Below are 26,515 nucleotides of genomic sequence, written 5' to 3'. Positions count from 1 at the left end.
GCAAGATATTGGTGAGACCACACCCTGGAGAACTGTGCACAATTTTGATTCTCTAACTTGAGGAGGAATATAGTTGTCTTGGAGCCAGTTCAGAGGAGGTTCACAAGATTGATTCCAGAGATGAGGGGGTTTGTCATATGGCAAGAAATTGAGTAGTTTAAGCCCATATGGTTTGGAGTTTAGCAGTATGTGAGCACAGTGGCTCAGTGGTTAGCACTGCTGTCTCACAAGCACCAGGGTCCCAGGTTCAATTCTAGCCTTGGGTGACTGTCTGTGTGGAGTTTGCACATTGCTTGCGTGGGTTTCCTCCCACAGTCCAAAGATGTATAGGTCAGGTGAATTGGCCATGCTAAATTGCCCATAGTGTTAGGTGCATTAGTCGGAGGGAAATGGGTCTGGGTGGGTTACTTTTCGGAGGGTTGGTGTGGACTGGTTCCACACTATAGGAAATCATGTCTATAAGATGTGAAACAAAGTTGATGCAGAGAGGATATTTCCACATTTGAGCAATCAAGAAAGAGTGGTCAGATTTTTAGGATAAGGAGTTGCAGATTCAAATCAGATGAGGAAAATTTACTTCTTTCAAAGGCTCATGAACCTGTGGAATTCACAACCCCAGAGTGTGGTCGACATGAAGTAAATTTAAAGAGGAGATACAAGTCATTCTGCTATAATGCACATTTCGTTAACACAAATCTGCTGTAACGCGATTGACAAAATGGGGATGCTGTTTCTAAAGTGCCAACTCTTAAAACATGTTGACTGTAACGTGATTATGTCGTTGACACTTTGAGTGCTGTTTCCAAAGTGTGATTTTTCTATAATGCAGTGCTGCACAAGAACACAACCAACACGTTATAGAATAACTGACTGTAGACAGATTGTTCATTAGTAACGGGTTGAAGGGTTATGGAGAGTGGGCAGGGGGCAATTGGAATTGAGGCCAAGGTGAGGTCAGCCATTTTGTGTGAAATAGCAGAGCAGGTTCAAGAGGCTGGACTACCCACTCCTGCTCCTAGGTGCTTATCTTCTAAGATGGGCTGAATACCTTGTCTAACATGAGGTGATTCAATGATCTCATTCTGTGGATTTAACTCCAGGATGCTTTCCGTGCACGTGGGCATGAGTTAATTCTCCTCACTTCCCAATTTAAAAACATGCCCCTGTTTTCCACAGTAATGCAGCCAGCTTTGAAACCTGTAAACCTTCAGTGAGGCTATGTGACAACATGCCCATCTTATTTAACTGTTCCTCAGTGGTTTCCATGTGTCAATGTTAACGAGTTTGTTCCTTCACCCCAAAACTGCAGCTGCTGCTGAACGTCCTCTGGGAGCAGTTGAGGGTCTGCGCATCATCGGTTCAACAACCAAACGGATACAGATCACCTGGAATAGTGTGCCGGGAAGCTCTGGATACAGAATCCAGTGGAGACTGGCAGAAGGTAAATCCTTCCGTGCATCTAATATAGTGCTCCGACAGTCAGAAAAACCCCTCTGGTTCACTGATGTCCTTTAGGGAAGGCTACCTTCCATCCTTACCTGGTCTAGAATAGGCAAGCAGGAGGCTGAAAGAACACAGGTACCATTGACCAACCAGGTCATACCCTCTGCCTGTCTTCACCTATCCCCACTTTAACATCCGGCCCCCACCACCCCCTTTAACTGCAGCTCCCCCCCCCCCCCCCCCCCCCCACACCCACCCCCAGTCCTGAAGAAGGGTTACACCCGAAACGTTGACTTCTCCACCTCCCGATGCTGCCTGGCTTGCTGTGTTCTTCCAGCCTCCTGCCTATTTTGGAATCCAGATTCTGCAGTTTTTTGGTCTCTAATCTTGACCTGGTCTGGCCTACATGTGGCTCCAGACCCACAGCAAAGTGAGTTGACTACCTGAAATGGCCCAGCAAGCCAGTCAGTTTACAGCAAGGCTAACAGTGTTAGCCTGGCCAGTGATGCCCACATCCCACGAATGATGAAGAAATTCCTGGAAAAACTATATTCTTCTGACTTCCTCCTGGTTTTGAACAGCCCGATCAATATTCTCCCTTTGTCTTAGAATCGGAGAATCGTACCAGTTCAGAAGAGTCCCCTCAGCCCATTGAGTCTGCATTGAAAAAGTGACTCTGAATCTGCACTCGTCCCACTTTCCAGCACTTGGCTCATAACCTTGAATGTTATGACATTTCACCTCCAAGTACATTTTAAAGGTTGTGAGGTTTCTTACCTTGACCGCTCTTGGGCAGTGCATTCCAGACCCCCACCCCTCTCTGGGTGAAAACATGTTTCCTCAAATCTCCTCTAAACCTCCTGCCTTTCTAATTAAAATTATGCCCTCTTGCTAATAAGCCTCTGACTAAGGGCAACAGCTGTTACCCACTATGTCTATGCCCCTCATAATTTTCTACACTTCAATCAGGTTCCTTCTCAGCCTTCTCTGCTTCAGTGAACAAACCACATTTCTCCAGTTGTTCTATGTAACTGCAGTTCTGTGACCCTGATATCCTTTGGCTAAATCTCCCTTGCAGCCTCTCCAAGGCCTTGGCATCCAGACTCCGCTTTATGCCTCGTATTAACAACAATCCTATAACTAAGACCTCATTATTGTTTTATAACAGCTCAGAATAACTTTGTTGCTTCTACAGAGACACATGTGTACATGCTCACACATGCAAAAACACACTTTATAATCTGTCTCTCATTCATACACACACACACACACACACAGGCAGACTCCTAGACACGCATACATATACACACACGCACATGCACACACAAGTTGACTTTCTCTCACACACATACATGTACACATACATAGCCACACATACATACACACACACTCTGTTACACTCACACACACGTACGCATGTACACACATTCTCTCTCACAGATATGAATAGACAGTTTGTCACACACATGTATACCCACACACTCACACATATGTACACACACATACAAATAATGTACACACACATATATACTCACACCCATATACACACACATACATACACACACAAATAGACACATACATACATACACACGTATACACACATATACACTATACACACACATATACACACACAGACACCATTGTGCATTTGTTTGGATTGGAAATTGATGAGGGAGCTAATGAATGAATCTCTGGGTACAGGTGGCCTGGAGACTACACGGCTGGTTACAGCAAACACCAACACGTTTGACATCCTGAACCTGCGACCAGGGACGAACTACATCATCAGAGTCTCCTCACTTTTCGGGAACCGTGAAGGGGTCCCTGCAACAGCTACAGCTACTACAAGTAAGAGTGGGTGAATTTATTAATAGGAGACTAATGTGTGTTTGATACCAAAGTACAGGGGATTGGTTAGATCATTTGGCTGGATGGCTGATTTGATGCAGAGTGGGATCAGCTCCCATATCAGTTGAGTTCCCTATGAAGTGGGTGCCCCTCTGGTTAATCTTACTACCAGTGTCATCTAGGAGAAAGTGAGGACTGCAGATGCTGGCAATCAAGCTGAAAAATGTTGCTGGAAAACCGCAACAGGTCAGGCAGCATCCAAGGAGCAGGAGAATCGACCGTTTTGGGCATAAGCCTTTCTTCAGGAATGAGGAAGGTGTGCCAAACAGGCTAAGATAAAAGGTAGGGAGGAGGGACTTGGGGGAGGGGCGTTGGGAATGCGATAGGTAGAAGGAGGTTAAGGTGAGGGTTATAGGGCGGAGAGGGGGTGGGGGCGGAGAGGTCGGGAAGAAGATTGCAGGTCAAGAAGGCGGTGCAGAGTCCGAGGGTTGGGACTGAGATAAGATGGGGGGAGGGGAAATTAGGAAGCTGGAGAAATCTGCATTCATCCCTTGTGGTTGGAGGGTTTCGAGGCGGAAGATAAGGCGCTCTTCCTCCAGGTGTCGTGTTGCCATGGTCTGGCGATGGAGGAGGCCAAGGGCCTGCATGTCCTTGGCGGAGTGGGAGGGGGAGTTAAAGTGTTCATCCACGGGGCGGTTGGGTTGGTTGGTGCAGGTGTCCCAGAGGTGTTCCCTGAAATGTTTCGCAAGTAGGCGGCCTGTCTCCCCAATATAGAGGAGGCCACATCAGGTGCAGCGGATGCAGTAAATGATGTGTGTGGAGGTGCAGGTGAACTTGTGACGGATATGGAAGGAATCCTTGGGGCCTTGGAGGGAAGTGAGGGGGGAGGTGTGGGCGCAAGTTTTGCATTTCTTGCGGTTGCAGGGGAAGGTGCCGGGAGTGGCGGTTGGGTTTGGGGGGGGGGGGGGGGGGGGGGGGGTGTGGACCTCACAAGGGGGTCATGGAGGGTGTGGTCTTTCCGTGATAGGGGAGGGGAGGGAAATATATCCTTGGTGGTGGGGTCTCTTTGGAGGTGGCGGAAATGACGAAGGATGATACGATGTATCTGGAGGTTGGTGGGGTGGTAGGTGAGGACCAGTGGGGTTCTGTCCTGGTGGCGATTGAAGGGGCGGGGTTCAAGGGCGGAGGAGCGGGAAGTGGAGGAGATGCGGTGGAGAGCGTCATCAACCATGTCTGAGGGGAAATTGCGGTCTTTGAAGAAGGAGGCCATCTGGGTTGTTTGGTATTGGAATTGGTCCTCCTGGGAGCAGATGCGGCGGAGGCAAAGGAATCGGGAATATGGGATGGCATTTTTACAGGGGGCAAGGTGGGAGGAGGTGTAATCTAGGTAGCTGTGGGAGTCAGTCGGTTTATAGTAAATACCAGTGTCATCTCTCTGTCATACGAGAGCAGTTCTCTAGGACTAAGTTGACGTTACCTCTACTTGCAGTTACTGAGGTTCTGGCATGCTGTTCAGTTTATTTCTTTTAGGTCTTTCATGATTTTAGGACATTTCAAAGTGTTTTAGTAACAACTAAGTTGGGGGGGGGCCGATATTACTAATCAGGAGACCTAATGATTGAATGAGTGAATGGTCTTATTATCACATATATTTACGAAGATACAGAGAAAACTGCTTTGTTGCCACAATCCTGCTCCATATTAAATTACAAAAGAATAAAAAGTAGGAATTTAATTACCTAACTAATATTCCGGGGGACCTGAGTTTGAATCCTACCATGGTACGTAAATGGCAGAAGAGGCTTAAAGGGCCAAATGGCCTACTTGTGCCTCTATTTTTTGTGTGTGTGTCTGACACAAAGTATCTTCTTTAATTGGGTCTAAGGTAGCATTTTGATTTGTGATGTCCTGAAGTCATAAGAGGCGCTATTTGAATTCAGGTCTTCCTGGAGTTTGTATGGGATGGAATCGAAATTGGCGTGTATGTCTGTGGAATTGGAGTCAGGTGGCTTAGTCTCAGGCAGTTTCAGTTTCACAGTAACAGAAGGAGGAGGCCATTCAGCCAATCAAGCTAGTCGTGGTTTCTGAAAGTTCTCTGCTTGCTTTGTTTACAGCTCAAGCTGAGAAGGTGCAGGATTTCCGAGTGACTGATGTCGACACTGGCCAAATAACCCTGGGTTGGTCCCGTGTTCCTGGAGCTACCAGCTATATCCTCTCTTGGAGACTTGCTACCTGTAAGTTCAAATATGGAAATACTTTACAATTATTGACCTTTCTCTGTAAGTCTTCAGTGGGCAAGAGCATTACACCAACAGCATTGCTGTTCTGGTCACTGTCTAGCCTTGGCAACAGGACTAAGATCAGATGTCATGTCTTTGTCATCTTGTTACACTGCAGAGTGTAAATGGAGAGTCTATGGCCCATTGGTATTATCACTGCACCATTAATCCAAATTATGTCCTGGGGACCTTGGTTTTAATCCCCATCATAGATAGACAGGTGGCTGGAAGAACTCAGCAAGCCAAGCAGCATCAGGTGGTGGAGAAGTCAACGTTTCGGGTATAACCATTCTTCAGGTCTAGGGGTGAGTGTAAGGGGAGCTGCAGATAAAGGGAGGAGTGGGGTTGGGGGCGACAGGGTAGGGATAGGTGAACACAAGTAGAGGGTGGCTGAAAGGAAGAGGAGGTCAGAGGATTGGAAGGGAGGGGTAGGGGCTGGGAAGGGAGTCGGGGGATGGGAAGGGAGGTTATTTGAAATTGAAGAACTCAATATTGGGACTTCCGGGCTGTAGGATGCTCAGGTGGAAGATGAGGTGTTGTTCCTCCAAATTGCTGATTCTCTGTGGCAATGGAGGAGGCCGAGGATGGTCATATCGGAAGGGGAATTAAAATGGGCAGGAATTTGAATCCAATAAAAATTTGCAATTAAGAACCTAATGATGACCATGAATTTATTGGTGGGAAAAATCCATCTGTTCACTAAGAACTGGCGCCAAAAATATCCAACAATTCCTGATAAATTCAGGGGAAATCGCCTTACCCAGGAGATGTGTAAGTCACTACCACAGGCAGTGGTTAAGGCCGGTAACAATGCGATAGTTAGAGGGGCCATGTGTTAATGTCACTGAACTTGTAATGTTGAGCATATGCATTTGGGGTATGGTTTCAAATCCTGCCTCAGCAAATGGTAGAAATTACATTTAATTAATTAATAAACCCACAATTGAAAGTTAATCTCTGTAAGAGTAACCACCAGCTTTCATTGATTGTCAGAAGAAAAGGTTCACGAATGGCATTTAAGGTTGAAAATCTACCGTCCTTACCTGGTCTGGTCTACATGTGACTCCAGACCCACAGCAATGTGGTTGACACTTAACTGCCCTCTGGGCAATTAGGGATGGCAATAAATGCTGACCCAGCCACTGACGCCCTCACCCCACGACTGAATGAATTTCAATAATAGCGCAGAGCACCACATAAAATACCATCCTTTACTGATGTTTAGGAGCAGACAGAAGCAGATTGCGAAACACCTTTGGAACTGGCCTGTGATCAGATTTTCCTGTCAATTTGGCTCTTGCAAACAGGCACTGACTAAAATGCAACAGGCAAAGACCATAGTCAGGCACTCGTCCTCTTTGTGCACAGCCACAATAACACCCCACCCACCCCTTCCTGTGACCACCACCTGCCCCCAGTGTAACAGAGCCTGTGGTGGTCTCATCAATCTGTACAGCAACCTACAGACTCACTCTGAGAGTGGACGAGAGTCATCCTCATCTAGCAGAGACCGTCGATGACTCTTTCTCTATCGATGCTTGTTGCTGTTCAGTTTACATTAATGTCTTTAGTGCAAATGCAATTTCTGTTTTTGTTTCATGGATGTTGCAGAAGATTTTGTCTTGCAAGTATCAAACTGCAAAGAAGTGTCATCATTGACATTGTCGTACCTCAGCAGAGCACCAACATCAGTTTTAAGGATTGAGGTAACAGAGAAACACAATTCAATTGCAACAGGGTTCACTGAGATGATCCGTTTGGCTGATCAGGAATTTGTGTTTTTGAATCTCTTCCCCAGGTTCTTGTGCTTCTTTGAAGGAGGCACAGGACAATTGGCACAGTAGCTGCAAAGTCTCTTAGTTACTGGTTAAAGGCAACAGTGACTGGTGGGAGGAAACAATTAGCTTCCTTCAGGGAGGGAGACTGAGTACCTCCCCACAGAGCAGTCCAAAAGGCTTCTCCCTGTATCGTTCACAACCACAAGCTGTTCAGCTGCCCCAGCAACAAGTTGGCGTCAGGCTTTGGCATCCATGATCGGTCACAATCGCACCAACCAATCAGCTCCAGACACATCTCACTTTACACATGTAGCCTCAGTGCCATTCCCAGCACACGTCCGTTACTGCGGGGGGTGGCAGGTATGCACACAGTTGCCATTTTCGGCCCGTTTCGTGCAATTGTTCCTTCTGGGCGTACCTTCTGCAGGGTGACCTGGGACAGACAACAAATACTGGCCTTGCTCAGTGAACCCCATATCCCGAGAAAGGGTAAAAATGAAGCTGCTCGCAGTGGACTGTTGAGGAATGTTGTTTGCTCGTTAGTGTCTGAATGCTGACACCTCCCTGTAACACCATAATGTTTACATGTTTCAGTGCAAAAAGAACAGCAGTCAGTCACTGTGCCAGACACAATCAACACCTACCAGATCACTGACTTACAATTCGGGAGAGAGTACGTCTTCACTATCCGGCCTGTGTTTGGAACAGAATTTGGACCTGAAACCTCAATTACCGAGAGGCCTGGTGAGTGGGGAGTCATAAAACGTTCCAGAAGCACAGGGGTCATCAAATGTCTCTTCCTCTGCAGGAAGGGTCTGGTCTAATTCTGATGTCCCTGCTCGCTTTTGTATTCCTGTCAGCATTTCTGTCTCGAATCATCAAAACCCTCCTTTTGTTTACAAAATTACACCGATCCTGCTTCAACAGTGAGGTGACATCAGAAAATGCAGCGAGTTGTTGGGATAGGGAATGTTTGAAAGGATGGAGGAAGGAAAATCAGTTGTTCAGAATTGGATAAAAATGTTAAAGGGCAAGAATTTACAGGACTGTGAGGAAAGACTGGGGAAAGTGGGACAAATCTGAAAGATTTCCAGCGCTGATACAATGGAATGAGTTGCCTCCTTCTCTGCTGTCCTGCCTCTTTGATTCTGTTTAAACTAACCTCTCAATTAAAAAGAAAAGACTGTTCTTCAAACATAGAAACAGAAAGTAAGTGTGGGAGTAGGCCATTCAGCCCTTTGAGCAAGCGCCAAACCATCGAGGGAGATATGAGGACAGGTGATAAGGGTCATGGAAGTAGGTGTTAAAGAGCAGCTGAAAACAGGGGGCATGGAGAGAAATTGAAGAGGAATTCTTAAATTCCAGAGCTTAGGACCATCATTTGAAGGCATGGGCAATAATGACTGGGCTGTGAAGGCTGGGGATATGTAAAGGGTCAGAACTGAAAGAAAGCAGAGATCTTGATGGGTTCTGAGACTGGCGGAGGTTACATGGTGTTAAAGGTTGGCATAGTGAAGAATTTGTTATGTGTGTTCAAGAAAATTTTCGTTATCAATATGTCAATCCTCCAACTCGAGAAACAGCAAAACTTGACCTTCTCTTTGGAAATAAGGCAGGGAAGTGTTAGTAGAGGAACACTCTGTGTCTAGTGATCATTATTCTATTAGTTTTAAGAGAGTTATGGAAAAGTCTTCCATAAAAGTTAAAGTTTTTAATTGGAGTAAGGCAAATTTTAATGGTATGAGACAAGAACTTTCAAAAGTTGATTGGAGTAGGCTGCTTGCAGATGAAGGGATGTCTGATAACTGGGAGGCTTCCAAAGGTGTGATTACAAGAGTTCAGAGTCATTATGTTTCTGTTTGAATGAAAGGTCAGACCAGTAGGATTCGAGAACAATAGATGCATACAGATATTGAGGTTCTAGTCAAGAATAAAACAGAATCATATATTAGATGCAGACAACTGGGTTCAAATGAACTTTTTGAACAGTATAATGTGTGTCGAGAGGCAGATCAGGAAGGCAAAGCAGGAATATAAGATAGCATTGGCAGGTTAGGTTAAGGATAATGCAAAGTGATTCTACAAATACAGTGGAACCTCAATTATCAGACATTCGATTATCCGAATTTCGGATTTTCCAGCAAGATCACAATGTCCTGATGCTGGGCAAAACTGTGTTATCTGGCATTCGATTATCCGAACATTTGACTATCCAAACAAATTACTCCCTACCTGTTGCTCGGATAATTAAGGTTCCTCTGTACATTCAGACCAGAGAGCAACTAGAGAGACAGTAGTGCCCTCTAAAGATCAAAGAGATCACCTTTGTGTGGAACCTCAGGAGATGGGAGAGAGATTAAATGAATATTTCATGTCAGTTTTTACTATGGACAAAAAAATAAAGGTTAGAGAAGTCAGGAAATAATTATTGAAGTTTTGAAAACAGTTCGCATTAAAGAGGAAGTGCTGATGGTCTTAGAAAATGTAAAGGTGGATAAATCTCTGGGACCTGGTCTAGTGTATCCCAGGACATTGTGGGAAGTTAGGGAGAAAATTGTAGGGGCCCTTGCAGAATTATTTGCATCATCTGTAACCACAGGTGAGATGCTGAATGGCTGGAGAGTGGCTAATGTTGTATCTTTGTTTAAGAATGTAAGGAGACCTTGGAGTGCAGGAGAACTGGAGTGCAGGTTCATAGTTCCTTGAAAGTGGAGTCTCAGGTCAATAGGATAGTGAAGAAGGCGTTTAGTACTCTTGTCTTTATTGATCAGAGCAGTGAGTATAGGAGTTGGGAGGTCACGTTGTGGCTGTACATTGCATTGGTTAGGCCACTTTTGGAATATTGCGTGCAATTCTGGTCTATGTCCTAGGAAGGATGTTGTAAAAGTTGAAAGGGTTCAGAAAAGATTTATAAGGATGTTGCCAGGGTTTGAGCTATAGGGAGAGGCTGAATAGTATGGAGCTTTTTTTCCCTGGAGCATCAGAGGTTGAGGGGTGACCTTATGAGGTTTATAAAATCATGGATAGCGTAAATAGACAAGTTCTTTTCCCTGGGGTGGGGGAGCCCAAAACTAGAGGGCATAGGGTTAGGGTGTGAGGGAAAGATTTAAAACTTTTCATGCAAAGGGTGGTGATTGTATGGAATGAGCTTTCAGAGGAAGTTGTACAACATTACAACATTTACAAGATTTAAAAGGTATCTGGATGGGTATATGAATAGGAAGGGCTTAGAGGATATGGGCCACGTGCTGACAAATGGGACTAGATTAGGTTAGGATATCTGGTCAGCATGGACGAGTTGGACCGAAGGGTCTGTTTCCATGCTGTACATCTCTATGACTCTGTGAGAAATTATAGACTTGTGAGTTTGACTTCAGTGGTGGGTAAATTGTTGGAGGTGATTCTGAAAGATAGGATTTATATACATTTGGAGAGGCAAAGACTGGGATTGGGGATATTCAACCTGGTCTTGTGTGAGGGAAATCGTGTCTCACAAACTTAAGTTTTTTGAGGAAGTGACAAGAAGATTGATGAGGGTAGAGTGGTAGATATTGTTTACTTGGACTTTAGTAAAGCCTTTGACAAGGTTCCACGTGGTAGACTAATTACTAATGTTAGATCACATGGGATTAGATTAGATTACTTACAGTGTGGAAACAGGCCCTTCGGCCCAACAAGTCCACACCGCCCCACTGAAGCACAACCCACCCATACCCCTACATCTACCCCTTACCTAACACTACGGGCAATTTAGCATGGCCAATTCACCTGACCTGCACATCTTTGGACTGTGGGAGGAAACCGGAGCACCTAGAGGAAACCCACACAGACACGGGGAGAATGTGCAAACTCCACACAGTCAGTCGCCTGAGGCAGGAATTGAACCCAGGTCTCTGGCGCTGAGAGGCAGCAGTGCTAACCACTGTGCCACCGTGCCGCCCAGGGTAAGCTTGCCAATTGGATACAAAATTGACTTAACGCAGAGGACAAAGAGTGATGGTGGATGTTTTTCGGACTGGAGGCCTATTACGAGAGGTGTTCCACAGGGTTTGGTGCTGAGTCATAGAGTCATAGAGATGTACAGCATGGAAACAGACCCTTCGGTCCAACCCGTTCATGCCGACCAATATCCCAACCCAATCCAGTCCCACCTGCCAGCACCCGGCCCATATCCCTCCAAACCCTTCCTATTCATATACCCATCCAAATGCTTCTTAAATGTTGCAGTTGAACCAGCCTCCACCACTTCCTCTGGCAGCTCATTCCATACACGTACCACCCTCTGCGTGAAAAAGTTGCCCCTTAGGTGTCTTTTATATCTTTCCCTCTCACCCTAAACCTATGCCCTCTAGTTCTGGACTCCCCGATCCCAGGGAAAAGACTTTGCCTATTTACCCTATCCATGCCGCTCATAATTTTGTAAACCTCTATAAGGTCACCCCTCAGCCTCCGACACTCCAGGGAAAACAGCCCCAGCCTGTTCAACCTCTCCCTATAGCTCAAATCCTCCAACCCTGGCAACATCCTTGTAAATCTTTTCTGAACCCTTTCAAGTTTCACAACATCTTTCTAACAGGAAGGAGACCAGAATTGCACGCAACATTCCAACAGTGGCCTAATCAATGTCCTGTACAGCCGCAACATGACCTCCCAACTCCTGTACTCAGTACTGTGACCAATAAATGAAAGCATACCAAATTCCTTCTTCACTATCCTATCTACCTGCAACTCCAGTTTCAAGGAGCTATGAACCTGCACTCCAAGGTCTCTTTGTTCAGTAACACTCCCTAGGACCTTACCATTACGTGTATAAGTCCTGCTAAGATTTGCTTTTCCAAAATGCAGGACCTCGCATTTATCTGAATTAAACTCCATCCGCCACTTCTCAGCCCATTGGTCCACCTGGTCAAGATCATGTTGTAATCTGAGGTAACCTTCTCTGTCCACTACACCTCCAATTTTGGTGTCATCTGCAAATTTACTAACTGTACCTCTTATGCTCGCATCCAAATCATTTATGTAAATGACAAAACGTAGAGGACCCAGCACTGATCCTTGTGGCACTCCACTGGTCACAGGCCTCCAGTTTGAAAAACAACCCTCCACCATCACCCTCTGTCTTCTGCCTTTGAGTCCACTTTTTTTTGTCATTTATATAAATAATTTAGATGAGAACATAGAAAGCATGGTTCGTAAGTTTGCGGATGACACCAAAATTGGTGGTATAGTGGACAGTGAAGAAGGTTATTCAGGATTACAAAGAGATCTTGATCAGTTGGGTCAATGGGCTGAGGAGGGGCAGATGGAGTTTAATTTGGATAAATGCCTGGTGTTGCATTTTGTATAAACAAATAGGGAAAGGATTTATACATTTCAAAGTATGGTTTTGGGTAGTGTTGTTCAACAGAGGGGCCTAGGCGTTCATGTGATACAAACTTCAAAGAGTTATGTACAAGTAGAGAGGGTGGTGAAGAAGGTATTTAGCACGCTTGCCTTCAATGCTCAGACCTTTGAGTAGGACGTCATGTTGAGGTTGTACAGGATATTGGTGAAGTGTCTTCTGGAGTACTGTGTCCAGTTCTGGTCACCCTGTTATAGGAAGGATGTTATTACACTGGAGAGGGTTCAGGAAAGATTTACCAGGATATTGACAAGAATGGAGGATTTGAATTAGCAGGAGAGGCTGGGAGTTTTTTTCACTGGAGTTTAGGAGTTTGAGGCATGACCTTACAGAGGAAATCATGACGGGTATAGATAAGGGTTCTTTTCACTAGCGTGGGGAATTTAAAGACTCATGGGGCATATTTTTAAGATGTTAAGACATAAGGGGCAACCTTTTTACACAGAGGGTGGTTCGTGTGTGGAATGAACTTCCCGAGGAAGTGGTGGATGCAGGTACAGTTACAATGTTTAAAAGACATTTGGATAAGTACATGAATAAGAAATGTTTGGAGAGATATGAGCCATGCGCAGGCATGTCGGACTAGTTTAGATTGGGATTATGGTCGGCATGGACTGGTTAGACCAAAGGGTTTGTTTCTGTGTTGTATGATTCTATGACTCTATAACTGATCAGGTGACACCAAACTAAATGAAACAGGCTAAAGTGAGGACTGCAAATGCTGGAAACCAGAGTCTAGATTAGAGTGGTGCTGGAAAAGCACAGCAGTTCAGGCAGCATCCGAGGAGCAGGAAAATCGACGTTTCAGGCAAAAGCCCTTCATTCCTGATGAAGGGCTTTTGCCCGAAACGTCGATTTTCCTGCTCCTCGGATGCTGTCTGACCTGCTGTGCTTTTCCAGCACCACTCTCATCTAGACGAAGCGAAACAGATGTAAGCTAGCATGTGTAGGATAAGAAAACAGTTTTGGGTATTATGGGTTATGTTGCGTTATACAGAAAGATGGAATTGAGCAGTTGAGCAAGAGTTTAGCGAGAATGAGAGGAGATCTTATTGAAACCTTTAAGATTCTGAGGAGGCTTGACAGTGTGGCTTCTGAGAAGAAGTTTCTCCATGTTGGGACATTCAGAAATACAGAGAGCACAGCTTCAAGGTTACAGGTCACTCTTTCAGAGAGGTATTGTGGAGTCATAGAGATCTACAGCTCAGATAAAAGACCATTCGACCCATGGAGTCTGTGCTGGACTCCCGCCAACCTTCCGAGGACCCCTTCGCCCACCTCCAACACACTGCATCCACCTGGAAAACACCCCGCGCTGGCCTATTACCTGCCCTCGACCTCTTCATTTCCAACTGCCGCCGGGACATTAACTGCCTCAACCGGTCTACCTCCCTCCCCCACTCCAACCTCTCACCCTCACAACGCGCAGCCCTCCAATCCCTCTGCTCCAATCCCAACCTCACCATCAAGCCAGCGGATAAAGGGGGTGCAGTGGTAGTCGGGCGCACTGACCTCTACACCGTTGAAGCCAAACGTCAACTCGAGGACACCTCTTCCTACTGCCCCCTCGACCATGACCCCACCCCCCATCGCCAAACTATCATCTCCCAGATCATACAGAACCTCATCACCTCAGGAGATCTCCCACCCACAGCTTCCAACCTCATAGTCCGGGAACCCCGCACTGCCCAGTTCTACCTCCTTCCCAAGATCCACAAGCCTGACCACCCTGGCCGACCCATTGTCTCAGCATGCTCCTGCCCCACTGAACTCATCTCTACCTACCTCAACACTGTCCTATCCCACCTAGTCCAGGAACTCCCCACATACGTTCGAGACACCACCCACGCCCTCCACCTCCTCCAAGACTTCCGTTTCCCTGGCCCCCAACGCCACATCTTCACCATGGATATCCAATCCCTCTACACCTCCATCCGCCATGACCAGGGCCTCCAAGCCCTCCGTTTTTTCCTCTCCAGACGTCCCCAACAGTACCCTTCCACTGACACTCTCATTCATTTGGCCGAACTGGTCCTCACCCTTAACAATTTCTCCTTTGAATCCTCCCACTTCCTCCAGACCAAAGGGGGGCCAGCTATGCCTGTCTCTTTGTTGGCTACGTAGAACAGTCGATCTTCCGTAATTACACCGGCAGCACTCCTCACCTCTTCCTCCGCTACATTGATGACAGCATTGGCGCCACCTCATGCTCCCGCAAGGAGGTTGAGCAATTCATCAACTTCACCAACACATTCCACCCTGACCTTAAATTTACCTGGACCATCTCTGACACCTCCCTCCTCTTCCTGGACCTCTCCATCTCCATTAATGACGACCGACTTGACACTGACATTTTTTCCAAACCCACCGACTCACACAGCTACCTGGATTACACCTCTTCCCACCCTACCTCTTGCAAAAATGCCATCCCATATTCCCAATTCCTCCGCCTCCGCCGGATCTGCTCCCAGGAGGACCAGTTCCACCACAGAACACACCAGATGGCCTCCTTCTTTAGAGACCGTAATTTTCCTTCCCACGTGGTTAAAGATGCCCTCCAACGCATCTCGTCCACATCCCGCACCTCCGCCCTCAGACCCCACCCCTCCAACCGTAACAAGGACAGAACGCCCCTGGTACTCACCTTCCACCCTACAAACCTTCGCATAAACCAAATCATCTGCCGACATTTCTGCCACCTCCAAACAGACCCACTACCAGGGATATATTTCCCTCCCCACCCCTTTCCGCCTTCCGCAAAGACCGTTCCCTCCGCGACTACCTGGTCAGGTCCACGCCCCCAAACAACCCACCCTCCAATCCTGGCACTTTCCCCTGCCACCGCAGGAACTGTAAAACCTGCGCCCACACCTCCTCCGTCACCTCTATCCAAGGCCCTAAAGGAGCCTTCCACATCCATCAAAATTTTACTTGCACATCCACTAATATAATTTGTTGTATGCGTTGCTCCCGATGTGGTCTCCTCTACATTGGGGAGACTGAGCGCCTCCTAGCAGAGCGCTTTAGGGAACATCTCTGAGACACCCGCACCAATCAACCACACCGCCCTGTGGCCCAACATTTCAACTCCCCCTCCCACTCTGCCGAGGACATGGAGGTCCTGGGCCTCCTTCACCGCCGCTCCCTCACCACCAGACGCCTGGAGGAAGAACGCCTCATCTTCCGCCTCAGAACACTTCAACCCCAGGGCATCAATGTGGACTTCAACAGTTTCCTCATTTCCCCTTCCCCCACCTCACCCTAGTTCTAAACTTCCAGCTCAGTAACTATCCCCTTGACTTGTCCGGACTTGTCCGACCTGCCTATCTTCTTTTCCACTTATCCACTCCACCCTCTCCTCCTTGACCTATCACCTTCATCCCCTCCCCCACTCACCCATTGTACTCTATGCTACTTTCTCCCCACCCTCACCCTCCTCTAGCTTATCTCTCCACGCTTCAGGCTCACTGCCTTTATTCCTGATGAAGGGCCTTTGCCCGAAACGTCGATTTCAAAGCTACTTGGATGCTGCCTGAACTGCTGTGCTCTTCCAGCACCACTAATCCAGAATCTGGTTTCCAGCATCTGCAGTCATTGTTTTTACCTCGCTGGTCAAAACAACCAACTATTCTAACCCCGTTTGCCAGTACTTGCCCCATAGCCTTGGCATTGCAAGTGCACACCTGAATTCTTCTCAACTGTTAGGAAGGTTGCTGTCTCTCCCACCCTCACAGGCAGGGAGTTCCAGATGCCCACCACCCTCTGAGCGAGAGATATATTTCCTCACCTCCCCCCAAACCTCCTGCCCCTTACCTTAAATCTGTGCCCCCAGTACTTGATCCCTCCTTCAAGGGGAAAGGTTTCTTCCTCTCTGCTCTCTATCTCTCATTATTTTATACATTCCATCTCAGTATTGTCTCCCTGGTTGCACTTATTTGAAGATGGATCTGAGAATTTTCTTCTCTCTCAGACGGTTGTTAGCCTGTGGATTTTTTTCAAGACCGAAAAACTGCAGATGCTGGAATCCAAGGTAGACAGGCAGGAGGCTGGAAGAACACAGCAAGGCAGGCAGCATCAGGAGGTGGAGAAGTCAGTGTTTCGGGTGTAATCCTTCTTCAGGACTGGGGGCGGGGGGTGGGTATAGGGGGAACTGCAGATAAAGGAAGGGGGTTGAGGGGCGGGTGATGAAGTGGGGATAGGTGAAGACAGGCAGAGGGTATGACCTAGTTGGTCAATGGGAGGATTGAATCCGGTTGGTGGCAGGGAGGAGTGCAAGGGAGGGGGAGGGGCTGGAAAGGGAGTCGGGGATAGGAAGGGAGGTTATTTGAAATCGGAGAACTCCGGGCTGCAGGGTGCCCAGGCGGAAGGTGAGGTGTTGTTCCTCCAATTTGCGGTCTGATGAGATTAGATTACTTACAGTGTGGAAACAGGCTCTTTGGCCCAACAAGTCCACACCGACCCTCCGAAGAGCAACCCAGCCAGACCCATTCCCTTACATTTACCCCTTCACCTAACACTATGAGCAATTTAGCATGGCCAATTCACCTAACCTGCAGATTTTTTGGACTGTGGGAGGAAACCAGAGCACCCGGAGGAAACCCACACAGACGCAGGATTCACCGTGGCAATGGAGGAGGCCCAGGATGGTCATGTCGGAAAAGGAGTGGTTGGCGGAATTGAAATGGGCAGTGACTGGGAAGTCCAGTCGGCCCCCTGCGGTCCCGGCTGAGATGCTCAGAATTCCGTTCCCTAAGTTTATGTTAGGTCTCCCCGATGTAGAGAAGACCACATTGGGAGCACCTGATGCAGTTAACTAGGTTGGAAGAGAGGGAGATGAACCTCTGTCTTTCTTCATCCCAGAGATCAATGGAGACAAGGTCACTGAGTTTATTCAAAGCTGGGTTAGACAGATATTTGACCAGCAAGGAAGTCAAGGGCATTGTGGGTCAGGATGCTAAATGTAGCTGATAGCACAACCAAGAGTGTGGCACTGGAAAAGCACAGCAGTTAAGGCAGCATCCGAGGAGCAGCAGAATTGATGTTTAGGGCAGAAGCCCTTCATCAGTCGATTCTCCTTCTCCTCAGATGCTGCTTGACCTGCTGTGCTTTTCCAGCACCACACTCTCGACTCTGATCTCCAGCATCTGCAGTTGTCACTTTATCCTGATAGCACAACCAAGTTAGCCAAGGGCTTGTTGAATAGGACAGAGGGCTTGAGGGGCCAAATGATCTTCCCCTGCTTCGGGTTCTTGTGTTCCAATGTGGTTGGGAGGTGGGTCAAGCCTGATAGAGTTGTCTCAAGGGACTGCTCCTTCAACTCCTGTCTGATGGGACCTGACTTGCTTTGTGTTGTTTGCAGTGTGCAGCAGAGCACGAGCTGACATCGTGTTCCTGGTCGACGGCTCCTGGAGTATTCAAGAGAGTAACTTTCAGAAAGTGAAACAGTTCCTGTACAACGTGGTCTCTCACCTACCTCGCATTGGCACCGATGCCACTCAGGTAGGCCTGTTCCACCCCAGTGCCCCCATACGCATGTGAGAAAGGGACCAGGATGATCACTGATATGAACGATTGTCTTATGAGCAATTGCTAAACAGGTTACACTGCGGAGGCAATGGCCTACTGGTATTATTGCTCAAATGTTAATCCAGAGATGCAGACAATGTTCTGGGGACCTGGGTTGAAATTAAGAATTAAGAATCTAGTGATGACCAGAAAACCCATCCAATTCACTTAATTACCTTCAGAGAAGGAAATCTGCAGTCCTTACTTGGTCTGGCCTACATGTGACTCCAGGCCCACAGCAATGTGGTTGACTCTTATCTGTACTCTGGGCAGTTAAAGATGGGTAATAAATGCTGCCCAGCCAGCGACGCCCTCATCCTGTGAATGAATAAAGAAACAGATTAAGACTCTACTCACTGGAATTTAGAAGAATAAGAGGTGATCCCATTGAACCATATCGGAGTCTTAAGTGGCTTGACAGGGTCAATGTTGAGAGAATGTTTCCCTTCATGGGAAGGCCTAAAACCATAGGGCATAATCTCAGAATAAACAGGCGCCAATTAAAGACAGATGTGAGGAGGATTTTCTTCTCTCAGAGTCTTTGGAACTCCTTACCATAGAGAGCAGTGGGGCCAGAGTCCTTGCCTATATTTAAGGCTGAGAGAGAGATTCTTGATGAGTTGGTGAATCAAGGGTTACAAAGAAAGGGCAGGAAAGTGGATGTGAGGGATGCTGGATCAGCCATGATCCTCTTGAATGGCAGAACAGACACAAGGGGCCGAATGGCCTGCTGTTGTTCCTATTTGTTATGGTCTTATGAACTGTTTCGCTCTTGAGAGCTAGCCAATCATCATATAGGATTAAATTCTTTTTGCCTGTGGATTTTACCAAGGCATCAGCTTGGTCATTTCATGGTTAGGGTCGAAGGTCAAGCATACTACGTCAACTTAGAAAAGTGAAAGGCTCGGAGGATATTTGATTGAGATGTTCAAGGTGGTAGAGAGTAGAGACAGAATAGGTCGTGAGAAACTGTTCCCATTTTCGGGAGTGCCGAGAACCAGAGGATGCAGATATTTGGCCAGCGAACCAAAAAGACCAGCAGGAGGAAAATCTTTTGACGCACAGATTGGGTCGGACCAGGAATGGGTGGCCATGATGTTGGTGGGGGCAGATTCAACCACGGCTTTCGAAAGGGAATTGCATATACACCTGAAGGGTGAAAAAGTGTGGTGCTGGAAAAGCACAGATGGTCATGCAGCATCCGAGGAGCAGGAGAGTCGACGTTTCGAGCATAAGCCCTTCCTCAGGAATGAAGACGACTCTCCTGCTCCTCGGATGCTGCCTGACTGGCTGTGCTTTTCCAGCGCCATACTTTTTGACTCTGATCTCCAGCATCTGCGGTCCTCACTTTCTCCTATACACCAGACGGCATATCCTTGGCAAGGCTATGGTGAAAGGGCGAGATGGAACTCGCTAAGTTCCTCTTGCAGAAGCACCAGTGCAGACTGGACAGGCTGAATGGCCTCCTTTGTTTGAGCTGCAGCCATTCTGTTATTCGGTCGGGCAGGTCACTGATGTAAACACCATGGTTTTAGGATCAAGTCCCCTTTGCTCCGGGACTGTGCAGTAATACCTCTGAACATTATCTTGAAAGAAAGCACCCACTAAGGCACTTCTGTCAGCATGAGCAATCCTGATGCTTCACAAAACAGGAAAGTCAAATGCGAATTGTATACTTGTGTTTGGTTAGAATGAATTTGCCTTGTAATTTTGTGTGTATATCTGTATGCAGGTGTCAGTGGTTCAGTACAGTGATGAGTCCAAAATTGAAATTCCACTTGGTCGATTTGGCACCCACAGGGAGCTGCTCCAGGCCATAAGGGAACTTCCATATCAAGGCGGTGGGACTCAAACAGGTTGAGTATCTGAATACTAAGGGGCTCTTGGACTTGATGTAGAGGTCTATACAGAAAGGAGCCTCTGGTGGTCTGCTCCTGTGTGTGGGGGAAGAGGGCAGAGCACGACTTATCATCAAGGAACACAGCCTCACAATGGCGTTAATGGGATGGCATTCGCTGGGCTATTCTGTGACAATCATGTCGTATCTCTCCGGTAAGTGTCCAGGACCGTGACTGAGAAACAGTCAGGAGCCAGGTATGGCCAGTCATGGTCTGTGCTGGCTGTCTCTGGTTGTTCTGACCAGGGAAGAGCTCCCTCACAAAGCAGGTAGGATCCAGTGGGGGGCTGTATGTCACAGGGCCAGGTGCTGAAGGATGGGATTGGACCATATTTTCAACGTATTCCTGATGAAGGGCTTTTGCCCAAACTGTCGATTTTCCAGCTCCTCGAGTGCTGCCTGACTGGCTGTGCTTTTCCAGCACCACACTCTTGGCCATTTTCTCAACACACTTGCAAAGACATACATTGTCAACATTCAACCAGCAAACAAGCCAGCTTGTTCCTTTATCTGTGAGCACAGAGATATTTTTAACCAACCTGTCCATTATGACACCTGTCTGGCACAGGTGACACTTGAACCGGGCCTTTTGGCCCAGAGGCAGGGGCAATACCACTCTGCCATTCGAGTCTGTTCTATGCTACAGAATACTTTGATTCTCTCCATCTAGATATTTCTAATTACTCTGTACAAGGATGTTATGACACATCTCTGGAGCAAGTGGGACTTGAACGCAGGTCTCCTGGCTCAGAGATAAGGGCACTACCACTGCATCACAAGAGCCCAAAGGGAAAGACCTACATATAATGTCGAAACCCTGGCGCCTTTTAGGTCTTAGACCCTCTCCCAGCTATTTCGTGTGATGGACTGTTACAGCACAGTTGAGTCCCCTATAATTGCCCACCACCTGAATATAATTAATATCCTAGTGGGCCCTAATGGTGCAGGTGGTAGTGTCCCTACCTCTGAGTCAGGAGGACCAGGTTCACCTGCTCCACAGGTGTGCAATAACATCTCTGAATAGGTTAATTAGAAAATTTCTGTGTGCAATTAACCAAAGCTCATGAAATTAATTTAGTAAGACTCCAGTGAACACTCTCCCTCAGATGATACAAGTTGATTTTTAGAGGGTGGGGTTAACGCTGATAGACAATCATAAATGAGGTCAAACCCACCGACTGGCGCCTCGTCACGTTAGAAACATTACTCGGTAGAGTGCTCCCTTCTCCACATGAACCGGTGCTACCGACAAATCTCACCCTTTGATGGCACCGTGCTATGGTCAAAACAGAAACATTGATGGTGATCCTCAGTAATATTTGACTGGATTACTGTCAGCTCGCCAATTTGAAGTGTAACCCCCACCAGAAGTGTGCATGGGGGTGGGGGAGTGTGATAGCATAGTGACATTATTGGGTTGATAATCCAGAGTTTATGCAATCGGCCTTGGAGAAATGACCTTACATTTATACCGCGGTAAAACAAAATCTGGATTAAACTCCGACAGGCCGTTCTCGGATAACGCGCGTCCCGGCAGCGCGATTTGGCTGGAACGGGCGCTGAGGATTGAGCGAGCGGTACTTTTGAGAAAGTTTACCTCTGTTCCCAGTTCCAGCGGCAATCGGTTCATGGGTTTTGGTCTGCACCAGTGCCCATGTTCCGCGCTGAAATGTCCACACCATTCTGCACATTTACAGTCAGAGCAGCTTTCTGTGAGAGATACTGTACAGAGAGCAGCTTTCTTACAGTTTTTAAACGTACTGTGTAAAAAATTTACTTTTAGTTTGTTCATAGATGTGATTCAAACCTTCATTCAGGCTGTTAGACTTTGGGGTGTTTTTTTTGAGCGATCGTGAGTGATTTTATTTTGCCGGTCTGGCCCTAATTTCACTTTTTTTTTTGCACGGGCCGCATTTTTAATTTTTTTTCTTTTCACTGGAGGTTTCATGCATTATCGGGGAACTACCTGTACCCCCATGAGCAATAATCATGAAACTATTGAAGTATTGATTAAAAGCCGGACTCCTCCATTCACGGACCTTTGGAATATCTATTCGCCTCGCTTTCTCTAACCTCTGTCATTTTATGTAGAACTCTGGAATGGCCCAGTGAGCAATTCGATTGGGTCAAACTGCCACAGAACGCGTTGGGCTGCTGTACCTACATCGCTTGGGGTTCAGTGGTTTTTGTTTGAAGGCACCTCACTGACAATATTTCAAAAGCATTGAATAGAGGCTGCCCCAGTGACACTCCCGTGACTGAATCACGGACTTCCTCGGAGGGAGCAATTGATGTTTTGTTTTTCAATCATTTATTTTCCCCGAACACTGTCTCCATCAAGTGGCGATGAAGGGGCAGGATCACGATGGTCGTGTGTGTCAGTTTGCTGGCACGTTTCCCCGAGGTTGTGGGGACGTGTGACACACAAATGCGAGCTTTTCCCTCTCCTTGCCTGTTTCGCAAATCCCATTCTCTTGTTCCTCTTGCAGGGAAGGCGATCAATTTTGTCCTGGATTACGTGTTCCAGCAGGCAGCTGGGAAACGCCCCGGTGTCCCAGCCCTGCTGGTCCTGGTGACAGATGGGCGCTCTGATGATGGAGTTACAGAAGCTGTCAGGAGGGCAGAGGCGGCAGGTATTTGCCTGTATTCCACACCCCTCTCATTCTGAGGAGGGATTTCCCGCGAGGTGGAATGGTGCACTTATTCTGGTCGAAGTGAGGTGGGGTTGTGGGGGGATGGGGTTGGGGGGGACAGGGTGTTTGACGGGGAGGGAGCAGAAAATATCGAAAATGCAGAGGGTTTACTGGGATTGCATCCCCAGGAGCAGCGTGCCCAGAGTCCTTAGTCATTGGACGTAGCTGTTCGTGGGATCTCACTGTGCGTTCATCAACCGACGTGTTTTTCAAGGTCGTGAGATGTGCGATATTAAAAAAAAATCTCAATGTACACACAGCGACTCGTGAACAAGGAAGTGGAACAGACCACCTGCCAAATCTGGGACTTTTCACACTCTCAAGAACAAGATGCAAAGGGACTTACTTATAGGGACAAAAAAGTTCAGGTTATTGGATGGCTCTTTCAAATGGCTAGCACAAGGAAGATTGGCCAAAGGATTCACCTCTGTGCTGTATGATGTCAGGATTTGCACATTTTGCCATGGTCGCCCATTTAAGGCAGAGAATGACGAGGAATCTCATCTCTCAGAGGGTTGTGAACCTCTGGAATTCTCTGCCACTGAGGGCTGTCAAGTCTGGCTCAGTAAGGCTGAGGTTCAAGGTTCATTAAGGTTCAAGGCTGAGACAGATCAAGGGTTATGTGGAGAAAGCAAGAAAATGGAATTGAGGATTATCAGATCAGCCATAAATGGCAGAGGAGACTCTTAGGGCTGAGTGGCCTACTTCGACTCCAATGTCTCATGGTGATTCTATAAGATGGTCCAAGTGCATAGAAACACTGCTATCTCCGATCTCACTATTACGTTTCACATTATACAACTCTGTTTGTATATTGTCATTCCCGTGCTGACACAGTGCTGGAGTTGTGGTGGTGTCAAGGTAATGTCACTGGAGGCCTGTCATCCAGAAATCTAGCCTGACTGACTGGGACAGGGGTTCAAATCTCACTGGTGAATCTGATGAATAGCTAGCAGTGATATACTGCTTGTTTAAATATGTTTGTAACTATTACTCCTTGTTCAGATTAGGCCCTTCAGCACAACAAGTCCACACCACCCCTCCGAAGAGTAACGCGCCTAGACCCATTCCCCTAAATTTACCCCTGACTAATGCATCCTAACACTATGGGCAATTTAGCATGGCCAATTCACGTGGCCTGCACATCTTTGGGTTGTGGGAGGAAACCAGAGCACCCGGAGGAAGCCCACACAGACACAGGGAGAATGTGCAAATTCCACACAGGCAGTCACATGAGGCTGGAATCAAACCCAGGTCCCTGGTGCTGGTGAGGCAGCAGTGCTAACCACTGAGCCACTGTGCCACCCCAATTTGTTGGTAAAACCCCATCAAGTTTGAAAATGTCCTTTACTCTTTGAGCTTTCTCTCTCATTCAACAAGATTGTGGCTGATCCTCTATCTTAATGCCATATTCTTGCTCTCTCCTGATTCCTCTCGATGTTCTTATTATCTAAATATTTACCGATTTTTAGATTACTTTACAGTGTGGAAACAGGCCCTTCGGCCCAACAAGTCCACACCGACCTGCCAAAGCACAAACCACCCATACCCCTACATTTACCCCTTACCTAACACTATGGACAATTTAGCATGGCCAAGTCACCTAACCTGCACATTTTTGGACTGTGGGAGGAAATCGGAGCACCCGGAGGAAACCCACGCAGACACGGGGAGACATAGTCAGTCGCCTGAGGCGGGAATTGAACCCAGGTCTCTGGCGCTGTGAGGCAGCAGTGCTAACCACTGCGCCACCGTGCCACCCACATTTATTGAATGTGTTCAGTGTCTGGGCCTCTATGGCCTTCTGTGGTATACAGTTCCTCAGGTTTCGTACATTTTGAATGTAGTATCTTCCTCAGCGCAGTCCTAAATAGTCTCCACCTGTCAGAAAACTCCTTTACGAAAGAACGTCTGCTGTCCTTACCTGGTCTGGCCTACATGTGACTCCAGACCCACAGCAAATGTGATTGTCTTCCAGCTGCCTTCAGGAATGGATTAGTGAGCCTCTCAGTTCATGGGTGACAAATTTCGGTCTTTGCAAACAATTCTTCAAGTTCCTCTCCAATTTATACAGGAATAAGTTCATTATGATCATGAGTTTGATGACCAGCCATGATCATACTGAATGATTGGACAAAGGGGCTGAATGGCCTACTCCTCCTCCTAATTTCTATGTTTTAATGAAAAACATTACGGGCTAATTGCTTTCGAAACTGAAACTGGATGTCGGTGATGTGCGGGTCAGGCGAATTGGGCAATTTAGCATGGCCATAGTGTTGAGTAAATTAGTCAGAGGTAAATACAGGGTAGGGGAATGGGTTTAGGTGGGTTACTCTTTGGAGGGTTGGTGTGGACTTGTTGGGCCAAATGGCATGTTTCCATACTGTAGGGAATCTAATCACTAAGGAAAAAAAACCAGCTGGTCAGAGATTGGTTATGTCAAGTGTAATGTTAGTCCTTCATCTGGGAGTTTGCTGGTCAATAAGTTTGGGATTGGTGGGAACGCAATGGGTGGGATAGGAGGTCCACAAGACATTTCTTAGAGTTGTCACATTGTGCTGGGCAGGAAGGTCTTTTACCTTCTCTCATAAAGGGACGGAGTCAAAGCACACACTGATGTAGGTTTACATACTAACCCATCACTGTCCTGAATTGGAGAATGTAGCTCAAACAGCACCAGCCAGCATCAAACATGGCTGACCATGAAACTCTCCCATTCCTACTGCCTCTCATTGGTATGTGTTGAAGGGAATCACAAGTTGGAATTCAACTTGCCAGCTATGTTATGAACATGTCTTCGTTCATAGGCTTGTACAATCCTTACAGTGCGGAAGAAGACCATTTGACCCGAGTCCACACTGAGCCTCCGAAGAGCATCCTATCCAGACTCACCCCCTACCCTACTCCTGTAACCCTGCATTTACCATGGTTAATCCACCTTACCTGCACACTCTGGGGCAATTTAGCATGGCCAGTCCACCTAACCTACACATCTTTAGACTGTGGGAGGAAACCAGAGCACCCGAAGGAAACTCGCACAGACACAGGCAGAATGTGCAAACTCCACACAGACAGTTGCTTGAGGCTGGAATGGAACCCAGGTCGTTGGTGCTGTGAGGCAGCAGTGTTAAGCACTGAGCCACTGTGCCACCCAATTCATGGTGAGTGATGCCATTCCAGAGTGCCTGACGCTACCCATTGTGTCACAAGATCTCCACGAGGAGAGGATGTTCATGAGATTGTGAAAAGCTCTGTGGTTGGTAGGAAGTGCATGGCTGAGAGGGAAACTTCACAAAATGGTGGATGTGTGGCATTATCCTGGGAAGGAGGAACATTAAACAAAACTAACAATCCGAATAATCTTTGTATTGATGCTAGGCATCCATCTGTTCGCTGTTGGAATCGGTCACGCGGATGTTAATGAACTGCGGAGAATCGTTACTGGCAGAGACACCAACAACATTGTCTACGCAGAGAACGTCGACTCACTCAGTCAGTTTGAAGGGGCTCTGGCCAACATAATCTGCATTGCCGCTAGCAGACCAGGGGTGAGTGAGAGCCAACCGTAGCCGAAAGTGCTGGAGACACTCAGCAGATCTGGCAGCAGCTAT

General features: G+C 47.2%; 1 protein-coding gene across 3 annotated transcripts in view; it reads left to right on the top strand.

Annotated features, from left to right (window-relative positions):
* col7a1 (collagen, type VII, alpha 1) overlaps positions 1-26,515 on the top strand; it is a 436,569-nt gene that overhangs the window by 170,343 nt on the left and 239,711 nt on the right. For all 3 annotated transcript variants that reach the window (XM_072581827.1, XM_072581825.1, XM_072581826.1), the window contains exons 25-32: positions 1,310-1,441; positions 3,145-3,291; positions 5,406-5,525; positions 7,943-8,092; positions 18,109-18,248; positions 20,047-20,170; positions 22,701-22,844; positions 26,283-26,452. In XM_072581827.1, the coding sequence (XP_072437928.1) occupies positions 1,310-1,441; positions 3,145-3,291; positions 5,406-5,525; positions 7,943-8,092; positions 18,109-18,248; positions 20,047-20,170; positions 22,701-22,844; positions 26,283-26,452 (1,127 nt within the window). The remainder of the gene's footprint in view (positions 1-1,309; positions 1,442-3,144; positions 3,292-5,405; positions 5,526-7,942; positions 8,093-18,108; positions 18,249-20,046; positions 20,171-22,700; positions 22,845-26,282; positions 26,453-26,515) is intronic.

This window comes from Chiloscyllium punctatum, chromosome 12 (genome assembly GCF_047496795.1).
Source record: "Chiloscyllium punctatum isolate Juve2018m chromosome 12, sChiPun1.3, whole genome shotgun sequence".
Lineage (NCBI taxonomy): Eukaryota > Metazoa > Chordata > Chondrichthyes > Orectolobiformes > Hemiscylliidae > Chiloscyllium > Chiloscyllium punctatum.
Note: the sequence above shows the minus strand (reverse complement) of the source record. Positions and strands in the feature narration are given on the sequence as shown.